Source organism: Pteropus alecto, unplaced genomic scaffold (genome assembly GCF_000325575.1).
Source record: "Pteropus alecto unplaced genomic scaffold, ASM32557v1 scaffold73, whole genome shotgun sequence".
NCBI lineage: Eukaryota > Metazoa > Chordata > Mammalia > Chiroptera > Pteropodidae > Pteropus > Pteropus alecto.
Genome location: NW_006436284.1, coordinates 2,238,033 through 2,253,697, shown reverse-complemented (window position 1 = coordinate 2,253,697; position 15,665 = coordinate 2,238,033). Strand labels below are relative to the sequence as shown.

The 15,665-nt window shown below is 33.7% G+C and overlaps 1 protein-coding gene across 1 annotated transcript in view; it reads right to left on the bottom strand.

Annotated features, from left to right (window-relative positions):
- PARP8 (poly(ADP-ribose) polymerase family member 8) overlaps positions 1–15,665 on the bottom strand; it is a 146,450-nt gene that overhangs the window by 25,929 nt on the left and 104,856 nt on the right. The window contains exons 12-16 of the mRNA XM_025047219.1: positions 12,222–12,325; positions 10,260–10,426; positions 9,177–9,741; positions 7,564–7,614; positions 7,364–7,459 (exon numbers count right to left, since the gene is read on the bottom strand). Coding sequence (XP_024902987.1) covers positions 7,364–7,459; positions 7,564–7,614; positions 9,177–9,741; positions 10,260–10,426; positions 12,222–12,325 — 983 coding nt within the window. The remainder of the gene's footprint in view (positions 1–7,363; positions 7,460–7,563; positions 7,615–9,176; positions 9,742–10,259; positions 10,427–12,221; positions 12,326–15,665) is intronic.

The following is a 15,665-nucleotide window of genomic DNA, read 5'->3' as shown; positions in this document are numbered from 1 at the left end:
GGTTTGAAATAATAATAGTAATCATTTACAGCACATTTACTACAGTGTCAAACACTAACACTGGTGTTTGAGTATAGCGAAACTGTATACAAACAAGAATCCAGGGAGAAGATGAACCTTTGAAATCATAAAAGGCTCTGGGAACTAATTCATGTACCAGTTACCTAAAGTTCATTGAAGAAGTAAACAGAGAAAGAGGGTACTTTGTTTTTAATATTCTTGTCAAGTAATCATATGCTTTTTATGATTAAAACCCATTAATCCCAAAGCTGAATAATAGGATAAGCCTCATTTAGGGTGTATGAGTAATGAATGGTTTTTATTTTTTCATTTGAACCTTGGACAATGAATTACACTTACTTTGTGATCATCAACTATGTATGTATGTTTGCATGTGTGTGTTCACATACAAATCCCAGGGACTGTAACATGAGAAACTACCTTTTTATACAAAATTGTTGCCTTAAACAAAACAAACAAAAAAACCCCAAAAAACCGCTACACTAGATCAGAAGGGTAATTTTTTTGAAATTTTAATATAGGAAAAATTTTAAATAAGGAAAAATATGATAATTATTCTTACACAGCTCTATCAACTCATTTTGTCCCCAATTCTAGGTATTCATGTGCTGCCCTGACTTTGTCTCAAATAATTTTTACCAATTTTACCAAAACCTCCTATTCTTTATCTTGGGTAACAAATGAGCAACATTTCAATGCTTTCTATAATGTTTTCCTCTGTGTTTCTGTTTCATCCTACTCCAGATTTATACTGAAACCCCTAAATCTCAAAATCACATGGACTTGCCAACTGATACAGTATTTTAAATAATAAACCTACATTCCTCATGATAAAGGTGTGACTTGATACTTTATAGACACCTCTTGTCTTTCTTGCATCCTTTGGTTGAAAAGCTACCTTTCGTCCCATACTCTAATGCATAAGGCTGATTTCTGGGAATATCCTGCTACTGCAACTGTTTAAAGAAGAAAATCAGGTACCCTAGAAAACATTTGGGGGAAATTTTTTTTTTTTTGCTATCATACTGAAAAATTAGAAGTACACATTATGTTCTTATAAAAATAATTTTATCTTTCCCTTAAAAAAAAAATAGCACCTATAGAGGTAGTAATATTTTGATTAATTTATATACTATATTAACACCATACTAAGTAAATATCAGTGAATTTTTAAAATAACAATTCTATATCTATCACGTTTTTACTAGAACATTCAATAGCGTTCAAGATGTAAATCAGCTAATTAGTTTTGTAGTTTTGCCAGTTTTTGTAGACTACTGAGCCTCTCCCATGTTTATTCACATGTGAGAGCAGTTCAAAATGTCAACGCAAGATGGTGCACTAAAAGAAAGTTCTCAAACTTATTAAGTAATCAAGATTTGATGTATCTTATTACTTACAAACAAGACTTCCTACTCAAAAAAGAGAAACTGAATTAATCTTCCTTAATAAAATAAGTAGTTATATTTTGCATTAGCATTCTCCCACCTGGAATCAACTACCAGCCAATTCCCTGTCCCCAACAAATTGTGCTACTACTAACTATATTAACACAGAAAACTCTAGCATCAATTCAAAATAGAACAGTCATTTAATAGCTGTTACTAAATAAGTGAAATGATGTTTTATTACACATACTTTAATGCAAAGTATGTATGCCTAAATATAACCAAATGTGTACAGTATTTACTAATTCATTTTTGATTTTACAATTAGTTTCAATTTGTAAAAGATTACCCATTCTTGATGTTATATTATTATATTACCTTCAAGCAATTAGTTTCTATGATTTAAACTGTAAAACCATGGCAAATCTCTCCTGCCATTACAAAAACATAATATTTTTGCAATATAATATTCATTATACAACTTTTAAAAACAGGGAGAACTCTACAGGTCCCTAAGCTAAAATCTATTTTAGAAGTTTTTAAGCTAAGATGAATACATTTTTAATTTTACTTGAATCAAAGCAATTAAAATGAGTAATAAAAGCATATTTCAAACACCATTTTTAAACTCTAAAGAATAGTTTAGAACTGAACTGCATTTAAGAAACTGTGTTTTCAATCAATTTAAATTACTTCCCATTGAAAATAGAAACAATACAACTGAAGAGAATTTAAGTATTTATATATAACATGGTGTAGATGAGTGGTTTCAAACCTTTTTTTGCCAGTCTTTTAGTTCAAAAAAAAATTTCATGTAAACCTTATAAAACAAATAAAAGTGCATATAAATTATTCCATATGGACACATGTGCACAGTTCAATTTTCCTATCTGTAAGACAGGTATCGAAATCATAGCTGGCTCACCAGGATGACAAGAGAACCAAGTGACAAAAAGAATCAAGTGAGATAAGGTTTATGAAATCTCCTTGAGGTATAGAGAGATGTTTAAATATTAACACTACAAGGTAACTTGGGTTAGCTGTCCTTTACTCAATGTATACACAAAATAAGTGTTAAATAAAAATTTGCATTGAAGCATTAAGTAGCATTTTTATTTTCATACCCACGGCTTGTCAAAATTCTATATTGCTAAAATCTTTCTTGCTAAAAAAGAAATGAGCAATGTAAATACAAATTTATAAGGTAGAAACTAGTGTTGGAAACACAAGAAAACTAGTGTTGGAAACATGAGAATAATTAAGAATAGCTCCTAGAAACAAAAAACTTACAAGCCTTTAATTCTCTGTATTTCCAGTTTTATAGTCAATGCTTTGAGTTCTTTTCAGGGTTCGGAAGAGAAACACGTTTGGAGTAGCGAAAGACTTGCTCATAAGACAGACAGTAATCCCAAAGATATCAAGACATGTCTACTATATGACAGGATCAGACCAGATTAGGCCTCAACACATGGTGAGCCCTGTTATTTCATAGAACTAAAGTTGTTGTTTGAGCATTAAAACCAATTTCTACTCAATTTGGATGTAAAAAAATAAAACATATTTTTGAACTAAAAGCTTTCTGGCATAATTTTTATTTAGTTTAGCCTGTATTTCAGAACTTGAAATCTTAACTTCTGTAACTTTGGGGAATAGAGTAACAGGGAGGGAGTAAGATGTACTTTTTCGTCCATTCTTCAAATATTAAAGTCAGACCTAAATAAGAAGACCTACTATCTTCCTCTTAAAAGGTAAAATGAGACATATCCAGGTTTATCCACATGCTGTTTCCCAAGAATTTTCATAGAAATGCCTTAAACTATGACCAAATTATAACTGAGTATTATTAATTTCACTGTGCAAATAAAAATCTTAGTGACAAATATTTGTCTAAGGTCCACAGTAAGGCTGCATACAGAAAAATACAGATTTTCAGGATTCTGAGTTGACTTTGCTTTAGTAGGATTAGGCATTATTCTCAAGTGGTGACTTGAGACTCTCAGGACTGATGGTTCCACTCAGAGCAAGTAATCTGAGACCCTGTCACATGGCATGAGAAGAGAACGAGATACAAGTGCCACATCATATGTTGAGGTGGGAAATGGAAAGTCTATTAACCAGGGACACACAGAATAGTTGCCAAGTATCAATGACAAACTTCCAACTTTGTAAGGACACCGATCTGCGCATCCATGGGTTTTCTCCAAATGAGGTCAGCAGCTCGCGTGCAAGGTTCAGAGAAGAAAACAACTGCATTGATCCAGGATGGGAGTGCTGAAGGTGAGGGTAACAAAAAGACGAGGACAACTAGGGCTTCAGAGGCTGATAAAACTGGCTGATTCTGTCGATGAAACCTTGTTTTCTTGCTTTGCAAAAATCACTTACTGAAGACACAATCAACATTTAAAAAGCATCTCTGAAAGAGTTTGCTGTATTAACACTCTAGTTGATTCCAAAATGCAGAGAGCCAACGATTCGGTTTGGGTTTGGTTTTCTGGTGATGATCCAAAGCGCACTGCCAAACTGAAAAATCGGGCATCTCTGAACGATCCTCCTGATGTTAATGTGGGCTTTATGCAGATTCAAAATGTTACATGTCAGAACCTGTTACATGTCAGAACCTAACATTTATAAACATTGTAAACAAAAGGGAAATTTGGAGCATCCTGGTATTTCTAAATAAGCAGTTTAGTTCTCCATGTAGCAGAAAGTATGACATGTTTACATACACCTCTGAGTAAAGTGGCAGAATAGCACAAATAGACTACAATTTTAGGAAAATAGGGGTAAAAGGGGACTATGTCATATAAAAAACAGGCTGGGAGAAAAGAGAAAAAAATACAAGAAACAGTGAATTTTTAGAGAGAAAGATCCAGGAAACATAATAAAAATCAGACATAGAATTCTATGGAAATCTGAGAGCTTTATCTTACTTACTCACCACTGGGTTATAGCTTATTCTTTTTATATCTCTGGGATTTATTACAGTTTGTAACATATCATATGGACTGAATAAATGATCAGCGAGTCAGTCTATTAATACTCCATAAGAAATTATATTTGTAATAATTTTTATATATTACTATTAAAATTACAGTAAGACATATTGCAATGTAAATATGAGAGATCTAGAGAAAACGAGAATGTCTGATTTAGGTGAAATATCTGTTTAACAGAATCAATAGGCAGTTCTTTCTGTTTATCTCTCTTCTTTTGAATATAAAATGTTTCTTTGATTTTCATTTCCTGATCTGATTTAATACATCAGGTACCTTACTATTTAAGAAACCAAAGTAATTTCTCTGATTTCCTTAGATATCAGTCTGAAATACAGCAACATAAAACCATGCGAAAACTACCTATATTTATTTTTTAAATGTTGTTTTCTCTTTTACAAAAGCACTTCCACTTCTGGAAAGAGACAGCAAATTTCACTGGTACAGAATGATATAAAGTAAAATAAAATTTGAAGTAAGGCACAGAGAACACTAGTGACACCTATGAGCTTTCTATCACTATAGGAATGAACTGCCAGTGATTAAAACACAGAGAGTGAATCCCCAACAATGTGTGTAGTAAATTTTCAGGACGTAAAAGAAGTCAATTCAAGTACATGAGTCATGAGTACCTTCATGGTAAGAACTGTGGCCTTGGTGCCATTCTGCCATGGTTCAGATGATGTCTCTATCATTTACTAGCAGTGTGACATTGAATAAATTACTACTTTCCTCAACTGTAAAGGAGGGATATTAATAATACTCACCTCATAGGGTCATTATGAAGAATAAATTAGATAATCTATGTAAAGCATTTCGAACACATGCTCACATAAAAAGCACTCAAAAAGCAATGTGCCATTAATAACATTACTATTATTTTCTGCAGTGGAAATGGCATAGCCACGGACCGAGCAATAGATCAAGATCAAAAGGTGGACAGTGACAAAGTAAAAAGGTGCCTTCTACATGAAATAAACTGAGGTAACCAAAGGATTCTCCCCATTCTCATAACTATACATTTCCATGTATTGAATAAAAATAATAAACTTACACAAATATTTAATTAATAAATGCTGATTATTAATGAACTAAATGCTGGATTTCAGAGTAACAATGTCTCTGAGAACAAAGCCGACTAGCAAAATATAGTGTAAGAGTGGCAAGAAAATACTTCTTAAATGTTTCCCATAAATAAAATGAAACAAACATATGAAACTTGACAGACGATCATGATCATAAATGGCTATTATGTATGTTTTAAAATATATATCTTGAAATACAATGACTTAAATATAAGTTATAAACTATAAGACTCTTAGAAGGAAACTCAGGTATATATCTTTGTGAACTTCAATTGATAAATTTGAACTCCATTAAAATTAAAAAACTTTTGTGTGTCTCAGAAATACACGACAGAGTATAAAGATGTTGTATTACAAAGTCACATACCTGAAATTTGTTATTAATTAATATTACCCCAATAGATTTCATAAAAAAAAGTTTTAAAAAGAAATCCCATGCAACAGTAGAAAAGTTTTGCAAATTATGTATCTAATAAGGATATAATATTCAGAATATATAAAAAAACTCTTACCAACTCAACAACTAAAAAGGACAAACAACCCAGTTTAAAAATAGGCAAAGGATTTGAACAGATATTTCTCCAAAGAAGTTACACAAGTGGTCAATAAGCACATGAAAAGATGCTTGAAATCTTTAGTCATCAGTGAAGTGTAAATCAAAATCATGAGATACCACTTCACACACTAGGATGGCTAAAATTAAAAAAAAAAAAAAAAAAAGGAGAATAACAAATGTTGGTGAAGATGTATAGAAACTGGAAAGAAACATCATGCACTGACGATGGGAAGAAAAAATGGTGCAGCCACTGTCAAAAATAGTTTGGTAGTGCATCAAAAAGTTAAACGGAATTAACATATATTCCAACAATTCTATTAACCAATGAATGGATAAACAAATGTCTTCTATCCATATAATGTAACATTATTCCACCATAAAAAGGAATAAAGTACTGATACATGCTACATGGCTAAACCATGAAAACATAATAAGTTAGAGAATCCCAAAACAAAAGGCCACATGATGTATGATTCCATTTATATGAAATATCTGGAACAGGCGAATTCATAGCGATAGAAAATAGATTCATGGTTGCCAGAGAATGAGGGGAAGCAGAAACCGGAGGTGACTGGTAAGATTCAGTGTCTTTCCTGAGTGATGCAAATGTTGTGGAATTAGACAGTAGCAACGGTTGTACAACATTGCAAATATACTAAAAACCAGTGATGTATGCATTAAAATAGTGAATTATATGTTATATGAATTTCATATAACAATGCTTAGAAATTGGATAATTTCTCCCCTAAATGCACATACACACATTGATTCTTATTTCTATACTCCCCCAATCATGCCCCTAATGTGTCAACGAGCCAGCATTTTTTGAAATCTTTATTCTGATTCTCTGCATGCTACTGTATACCCTCCTCTTAATGGAATGAGGACTACCCTTCGTTCTCTATAGTAAACATGTTGAATTGTGTGGTTTTAAAGAAACAGAATTGTTTATAAGTTTATACATATATATCTAGATTTATATCTATCTCTATACCCACCTACATCTATATGATATAGGTGATATATGATTTAGATGTAAATGGATACAGATATAGGTATAGATAAATGGATAAAAAGGCAGATGATAGGCGCATGTAAGAAATACAATAAGAAATAATTTTTCTAATATAAACTACTTGCCCCTTTCATGGACTCCTTAAGAAAAAGTGATTCGTCTGTGAAAATTATAACGCTTTGTATATTAAATAATTTGCTCAACGCAGTATTTACTGTAAATGCAGTTATTTACTTATCTTTATATCTTAACCCTTTTCACTTATATTCAAAATCAACACTGACATTGCACAAATGAGAACTCACCCTAAGCATGGGGCCGTTCTGAAACACGTGTGGCTCATCACAAACCACACAGTATTCATTCAATACGGGGATCCGCTGTTCAGCAAACTCAATTGTCTGAATAAAACGACGAAGAGAAACAATCAGGTCAAAGATGAAAATGAGTTGAAAACCTACTAAAAGCTAAAATTTTCTACAAGGGTTGGAGTCTTGGCTCATACCTGCACTAGGAAGCCACGGTCTCGTATTGGAATGCATTTGGCACCATTTGGCTATAAAAAAGCAAAGTAAAAGAACAAGATAATTTTCTTTAACTGGGAAAATATGTAAATTATAGCCTTTTACTTTGTGAAATAGTGAATGAAGATGTGATCTAAGATCACCTGTTTTATGAGATAAATCACTGACAATGACATCAAAATTTTAGAATTTCTGTATTCCAAACACTTTCTGCCACTACTATTGCAATCTGTGTCTAAACTAAATGAAATTCTTAATTTCTGATCTTCTAGTAAAAGTGATTGGCATCTTTACATGATCACAAAAACTGATTTCCTCTATTACTCATTGTCAAAATTCCCAGCTCCTCATTTAGAGGACTTCAATCTTACTTTACTATCAGAATTATTCCTCCAAGGACATATTAGATAGTTACTGAAAATACAACACTAAACTATTATATTATGCTTAACCATACAGGAGGACATGAAGACATTTTCTTTTACAGAATATCTGAGATTATCTTTCTTAGGTATAACTATCACAAGAAACTTTCTACTGAGTAACTCTTTGGCATTATTTTCTTAATGCCCTTAATGCTTACTTTTGGGAAGAAATGGACTTTAAGAGATATCTACCTAAAATTATCAATATACTCAAATATCTTTTCTTAATACAAATAAAATTTTATACTATAATTTACAATTTAATTTTAGAAATAAATCTATGCAAGAGAAACAGAGTTTTCTAAAAACAGCATCTTCTTATTTTTTTCAATTTCATCTATTGCTAGGTGTATCCACATTAATAGTTAAGAGCTAAATATGCCTCTCCCCCAATGCAGACACACACAGACACACACACACACTGAAAGCAAACAAAACTTTTTAACAAGAAGATAGGTCTGTTTCTTTATCTGAAACTGACTATAACGTAGATCATTCTAGGGGTAAATTTCGTGAAAGACTGACTCCCGATAAATACCACCCAAAGGACTTAAGCTTTAATACAGTCATCGCACAGCCTCATGCCCCTTCCAAAATAAACATCTTCAGGAGAAAGTGACTTTGGTGTTATAAAGTAGACACCAAGAGCAGCTTTAAGTAAGGCAGAGAGATACAGCTGGAAATGTGACTTTTCTCTGCAAGTAACAGTGTCCATGAGCAAAGTTTTCCTCTTTCATATATATAGCTGATAGGACATTACTCTTAATTAATAGACAAACTTTTTCCTCCACTACTTATCTGAGAAAATTAGAGATCAGATAAACCTACTTAAAAAAGCGTTAAAATTCAAGCTTGCTTAAAAGGATAGGCTTTGTGAATCCAACTGACTTCTTTACATTTTTAGTAGCATTTATTAATGTGACAGGAATTTGGACAGGACCTCAAATCAATAAGCTACGTTTATTTTTTCAGAATCAAAATGAACTTACAGTACCAGTAGCAACTGTCTAGGATGCAAAAACAAACAAAGAAAAAACCACCAGTAAATTTTTAAAAACAAAAAATAATCTTGCTTCTTTTTCCTCTACTAGATCTCTACTAGTCTCTGAAAAACCTCTACCCAACGTCAGCTTAACATTTAAGAACACAAGATGAAAACATTTACGCACAGCAGGCTGGGATGATGAAGATGAAGATGGTGTTAAGATACCAATAAGCCCTGAGGTAAGAGAGAGCCTCCTGCCCTCTGAGTTAGGTTCCTTGAAAAGCTCAGTTTTGGATGACTTGGGGGCACTGGAGTAAGCCTTGCTGAGCAACTTGTGATTTTTCAGGCCATATAATTCTTCCATTCTGAGATTACTGGAGTAAGACCTGCTTAACAGTTTATGGGGCTTCAAGTTGGTGTTGTGCTCACAGCGTGGATCTCCAGAACAAGATCGAGTCAATAGTTTATGAGACTTGAGGGTGAGGCAGTCCTCTTGCTTGACAGCTGGAGGGCAGGAACGGGTCAAGAGTTTGTGCGACTTAATTGTCGTCACTGCCTGCTCAGCCCTGGGGTCGCTGGACAGAGAGCGACCAAAGGTCCTGTGCGACTTAGTGGCGCACACATCATCAGTCTTGACAGTGCTGGAACAAGTCCTCCGCAGCAGCTTATGCGTTTTGGAGATTCCATCTTGCTCAGATTTCAGTTTGGATTTGCTTTTGCCACAACCAGGGGGAGGATAACTTGGCGACCTTCAAAATTGATCAACAACACAGAGTAAATCCGGACTGTAACAGACCATGGAGGACACTTGTCAGGCTCAATCAACTTAACAGTGTCATAAATACCAACTTAATTTCACATAGCCTATCCAGCTAAAATGGAAATCAAAAGTGTGCAGAATGATCACAGGGACTAAATTATATTTTTCCTGAAAAGCAAAAAAAGATTATCAGGTTTATTTCCCACTCCTACTCATCCCAGAGTCCTACATGGAACTAACTTTGATAGAGAAAACTGATTCGAAGCAAAGAATGTAATTTGGGTAAATATAACTCATGTTAAGGAAATGCGTAAAAATTCTAAACACAGAAATTAATATCCATGTTTTTGATGAAATGTATGTCACTTAGTCTGTTCTCCGAAGTCACAAAGAAAATAAATGGATGTCATACTATAGCAAGGATGCTCTGAACTGAATAACAATGGGCTATCACAAGCTCAGCATTCAGTAGCACAATTTAGTAGCACAAAGTTGTCTTTTACCCACCTGCGCAAGGTAGAAAATAAATGCAGGGGAGACTTCACTTTCTTCTCTGACAGCTTCTTATTGTGCAGGCAATTGGATTTTTCTTTGCTCTGTTTCCACTGCTGTGTAACAAATGTCTGCATGATTCTGTCAAGCAAAAGTAAGTTCGTTATCAGTTCCAAGGTAATTTAATATGAGATTTCTGTATTTATTATGTAGAGAACACATATATCAAAGTATTTAGTGAGATCCTAACTTAAAATCATACACTGTGTTTTTGTATATTGGAAAGCATCATACAGAAAATGTTTATGAATTTACTGTTATTCTTAATAAATTACTGACATAATTAAAATATAAATGATAGAATTGAAAGAAGAATAAGGATATTAAGAGATTTATAAAGATTATAAACAGACAGTCTTTAGATCAATGACTTTGGCTGAAGTGACCAAAAAAATCTGAAATATTTTGTTGGTTCCAGAAAGGCAGTTTGAAAAATTTCTGTTATTAATTATAATTTTATTTATTAAGTTATAAGCAAGTCAATTTCTTTTTACTTGATTTGCTTACGTATTTTTCTTCATGAAAAGGAAAACAAAATAAAATGCATATATACATGTAAAACTAAGCCAGGTGAAACTAACTCTATGGAGAAATATGAAGTCAACAAATTTTATCTTCAGCACAGCCCATTCACCTTTAAATAGGATTTTTAAAAAAATTTGAGTGTCTCTAAAAATTTTTAGTTACTCTCATAAGGCAGGAATTTGGTAATTCCTGATCTCAATATTTTCTAAGTCTATATCACCTCATCGTTTCATGGTAGAGAATTCTGGCATGTCAGCTGTGGACTTAAAGCATTGTTTTCTGAAAAGAGTTTCAAGCTGCAAAATTTTTTCTGCATCCCATCTTTCAGGTGTCGGGGAGGAGGGTCCCTTAAGGCTGATATTTAAGTAGGCGGGAACTTTTACAATTAAACATTATATGTGCAATAAATTAAATATTTTGATTTCCTTTCAAAAATCAAATCAACATTGCTTGTTTTTCACGTTCTTTTCAGTTATTTGTAGCACAGATTGCTTTTGGAACAAAAAGATGGTACCAATATTTGTTTACAATTTACAATATATCAGGGGATAAAATATTCTCTTTAATTCTCAAGACATCCCCAGAAAGTAGCTATTTATTATTGCACATGTTCACGAGGGAGGTAAGGCAACAAAATCTACCTATTAGCCTGGACAATGAAATGGCAGAGCAACTGCACCTGTATTATCACATACAGATTGACATGTTAGTTAACATGTTATTCGAAAGAGACAAGTGTGGGTCTTAGCACTAAGCCAATAATGATTTCTCAATATCCTTCAGGTCTTACCAAATTAACTCAGATCACCAGAAAGCATACTCCTCAGACTTACTACCTCAATCTTTTGCCTGCTAGTTTAGGTGAGTTCAGAAGAAATTCTCACATACGGGATTATTTTAAGTCTTTTTAGCTGGAGAGGTTGTGAAGAAGTAAAGGGTAAAACTGCAATCAATGATGCATAATTCCAATTAGTACTAAATTCACTTCAGAGCTCAGGACAGGGAAATAATTTTTATTTTACATTTGATTTTTGATGATTTTTTTTTCATCCAAGATTGTAGCAAGATTTAAACATAATAGTAATATTAGAGTCATCCTTTTCCCCTGTCCCTAACCTGAAATCCTCAGTGACACCACCCTTTGTACCAAGCAGATCAAGATTCTTTTCCTCCTATGAAAAATTGTTATTTCTGCATACCATTCCCTAAGAAAATCAGCATATGTTTGTCTAACCTTGAAAGTCAAAACGGCTAAAACTATTCCACTTTCATATACATTAAGCATTCTGAAGAGTGACTTCAACATTGAGAACCAGTAATTCCTAATTTCTAATTCCTAATTTCAATGCTAATTTTAAATATGCATAAGAGCACATTTGATATAACAGCCACCTCCTCAGAATAGAGAACCACCACCAGGAGAGTTCCACGCTCACACCGGTGCTTGCGCTTACTGCTGTGCTGGCACCAAGAAGGATTACTACAATTGCCATTGGCTGAGGAAAGGAGAAGAGAAAAAAGACTTCGAGGTAAATTATACATTCACATCAAGTGAAGACCAGACGACATCACAGTCAGCTATATGAACAAAGGCTCCAAGGTGGTTCGAATAGAGAAAAGGGAGCACAGATGGGCAACATTATGATTTTCTTCACGCTGATTTCAAAAGAACTATGCACTACAGCAGCCAGCGTTATATTCAAACTTTGGTGGAGAAACAGCATCGGCAGAATAACATCATCCACCAAATTAAATTCATGTATCACTTTGACATTCGAGTATTTTATTTTGATTTGAGCTTAAGTTGTATTTTGGATTTTGTTTTATAAATGCAAAGTCTACATAGGAGAATTTATACCTAATTTTATGTAAGGCAATACTGGAGATTTGCAATATTTTTTTCCCTTTTAAAAACAACTTAAGTTTGATCTATGCAAATTCAGCACACAGTTTAAGATTATATCCATGGTCTGTGATATACTTAGTCTTTGAATGACAGATACCCTCTATAACGCCGATCACTACCTTACATCTCTTTCAGGTCAGTATTTTTCCTCTGGCCTTTTTAAATGACTTTACATTCTCCCAATATTCATTCAGTGCTGAACATATATTCCAAAGCTTATACAAGGCAAAGAGAGATTGAGGGTTATATGAAAGGCAGATTAGTGGTTGGGCCAAAAGTATTGATCTGCAGTCAAATTCTGGCTCTACCACTTTCTCACTCTGTAACCTTAAGCAAGTTTCTTAATCTCCTGGGCCTCAGTTTCATCACTGAGGAAATGTGGATAGCACAGTACCTACTTCATAGGGTTGTTTTAACTATCAAGAAAGTTAATGTGCATAAAGTGCTTAGAATAGTGCTTGACATATAATAAGCACGGTGTAAGCATTTGCTGCTGCTGTCATTAAGACTGTTGTGTTGCCAGAAATAAAACAGATAAGAATCACAGAAAAAGTTTAATGTTTCTTATTTGCTGAAAACAAACCTGAGCAATAACAAAGGGCTTAGATTTTAAATTTGCCTTCTTAACTTGCTGTATGTTTCTGGAAAATAACCTCTTTATATTTCAGTTCCCTCTTATGATTTATTGTGAGGATGAGATCAGATTTTTAAAATCGTATCATTTTAGACTAAAGGGGGACCTTGAGGATTGCAGCCAAACCCAACTATTTCTAATTAAGAAAACATAAACATATATCTATAATTAGACTTAAATTTATCAAGGATCATTAAAAAAAGTTCAAGTCTTTATCACCACACTTTCCACATAACTAAAATTTAACCTTAGAAGTAAATAAATTTTCAAACATGTTAATTGTTTGGATGGAAATATTAATAAAATATGTTACATATTCTGTAAGATAGTTCAACAGTGAAGATAGTTCATAGCTTTCCTTAATTTCTCAAGGGTGGAATTGTACACATCATTGCTTTTATGAGTCCAAATGATAATCTCAGAAGCTATTAAGGGTAGGAAGCTATTTATTCCTAGACTTCTATGCTTTTATAATTATTGTCTTGTTTGAATCAGCCTCATTTTGCTTTAAAAAAAAGTTTTTAAGTGGCTTACAAAAATACATAAAGTAGAACTACGGATTTGGGGCGATAATGATGTGTCAGTGTAGGTTCATGTATTGTAAGAAATGCACACTCTGGTGGGTGATGTTGATAATAGGATGTATGAGAAGTCTCTGTACTGTCCTCTCAATTTTGCTGTGAACCTAAAATTGCTCTTAAAAAAAATAAAGTTATTAAATATAAAAATTTTAAAAAACTAGAGAGAAAGTTGGGTGATGGGAAAAAAATCATAAGAAGAAAAAAAAAAAGATGTGCCAAGGTGAGGTGGTACCCAACTTGGATGGCATAGCACAGAGGCAGGCTCCATGCTTAGCTCCAAGACTGATAAGACAGTGGCTCAATGCAGAAAACAAAATCTGATTGAAATAATAAAACCAACTGTACTGGAAAGGCATACCTAAATCCTTGCACAGAAAACTGAGAAAACATCTTTTATGAATTCTTATAAAGAATACACTGTATAATATAATCTGTTGTAAACATATTATATGTGCTAAACGTATGTTGTAAATTGAATTTAGTTACAGAAATATGGAATTCTAAGTATTAAGAGTTTTTACCTTATACCAATTTCAACCCAAGACTGGAGATTTGCAAGAGTTTTTTCTTTCAAATGCAATCTACACATGTCACATTTGAGCACTGCTACCTCGGTGTAAACTCATCGAGAGAATTCTAGGGCTCTGTGATATGTATAATCCTTGATACCACACAAGAAGCTTTCTACTACACTTATAACCTCAGGCAAAATGACCACAGTAAGTCCTCTATTTTGTAAATGAAATAAAAAAAGTTTCAAAGTATTGTCTCTTAGGGCATTGCTCAGTAAAGGCTAATGTATGATGTCCACTTAAATGTCATTAAAATAAAGGTGAACATGCAGACTGCATTATTATGATGGGCCCAAACCGTGTGTTTAAGTATACATTTATCTAATGATCTCTCTTAATAAATTTAAAATGAAGTAAAATTTGCATACTCAGAAGACTAAGTAATCCTGGGACACTTCCATAAGTACAAATTCATAAAGCTGATATGTTGATAATAGAATTTATTAGAGTTTCTGTTTTGACGGTGACTAATTGAGGTATGCTCCCATGTTTTAAAAGTCAGTTCAACTGCAGTACTTTCGTGTTTATAAAGGGTAAATTGGCTCAACGTATTAGTCAAGGTCAAACAAAAGTAAAGGGTTTCTTTACAAAAGGAAAGTTTCAAAGGCGTAGGTATGGGAAAAGGGGACAGTACAGTTAGTCCAGTGCCAGTGGCTGCCAAACTGTTACCACTTCTAGGCACCAAGGAACAAGCAGAGGAAACAGTTACTAGAACTCAGGCAGAGAGAGTCACACGAAGGCTTGGAGTAAGACAGAGAGGCTTGGTGAAGGATTAGTCACCTCATGGTGAACCCACAGGAAAGAATCAAAGACAATAAGTACCCCCATCATATGCAGCTTCCTCCTGCCAGACATATTAGAGACACAGGAACTTGTGTCTCCACAGGTTAGTGTTCTCGGGTGGCATGCAGGGTCCTGGAGGGAGGAGAGTGAATTCTGGGGGAGCGAAGGGAAGAAACCTGGCCCAATCCTGAAAGTGAGCTCTGCAAACTAAATTATTGATGCAGTATTTAGCATCAGAATGAATTCCTCTCCTGAGGTGCTCATTTCTAAAAGCTCTTATTGAATAAAAATGGAAGGAGAGGAGAAATGATGAGCAAAATGGGAACACAGTTCTCTTTAAGAGAAATTTATTCTATTCTT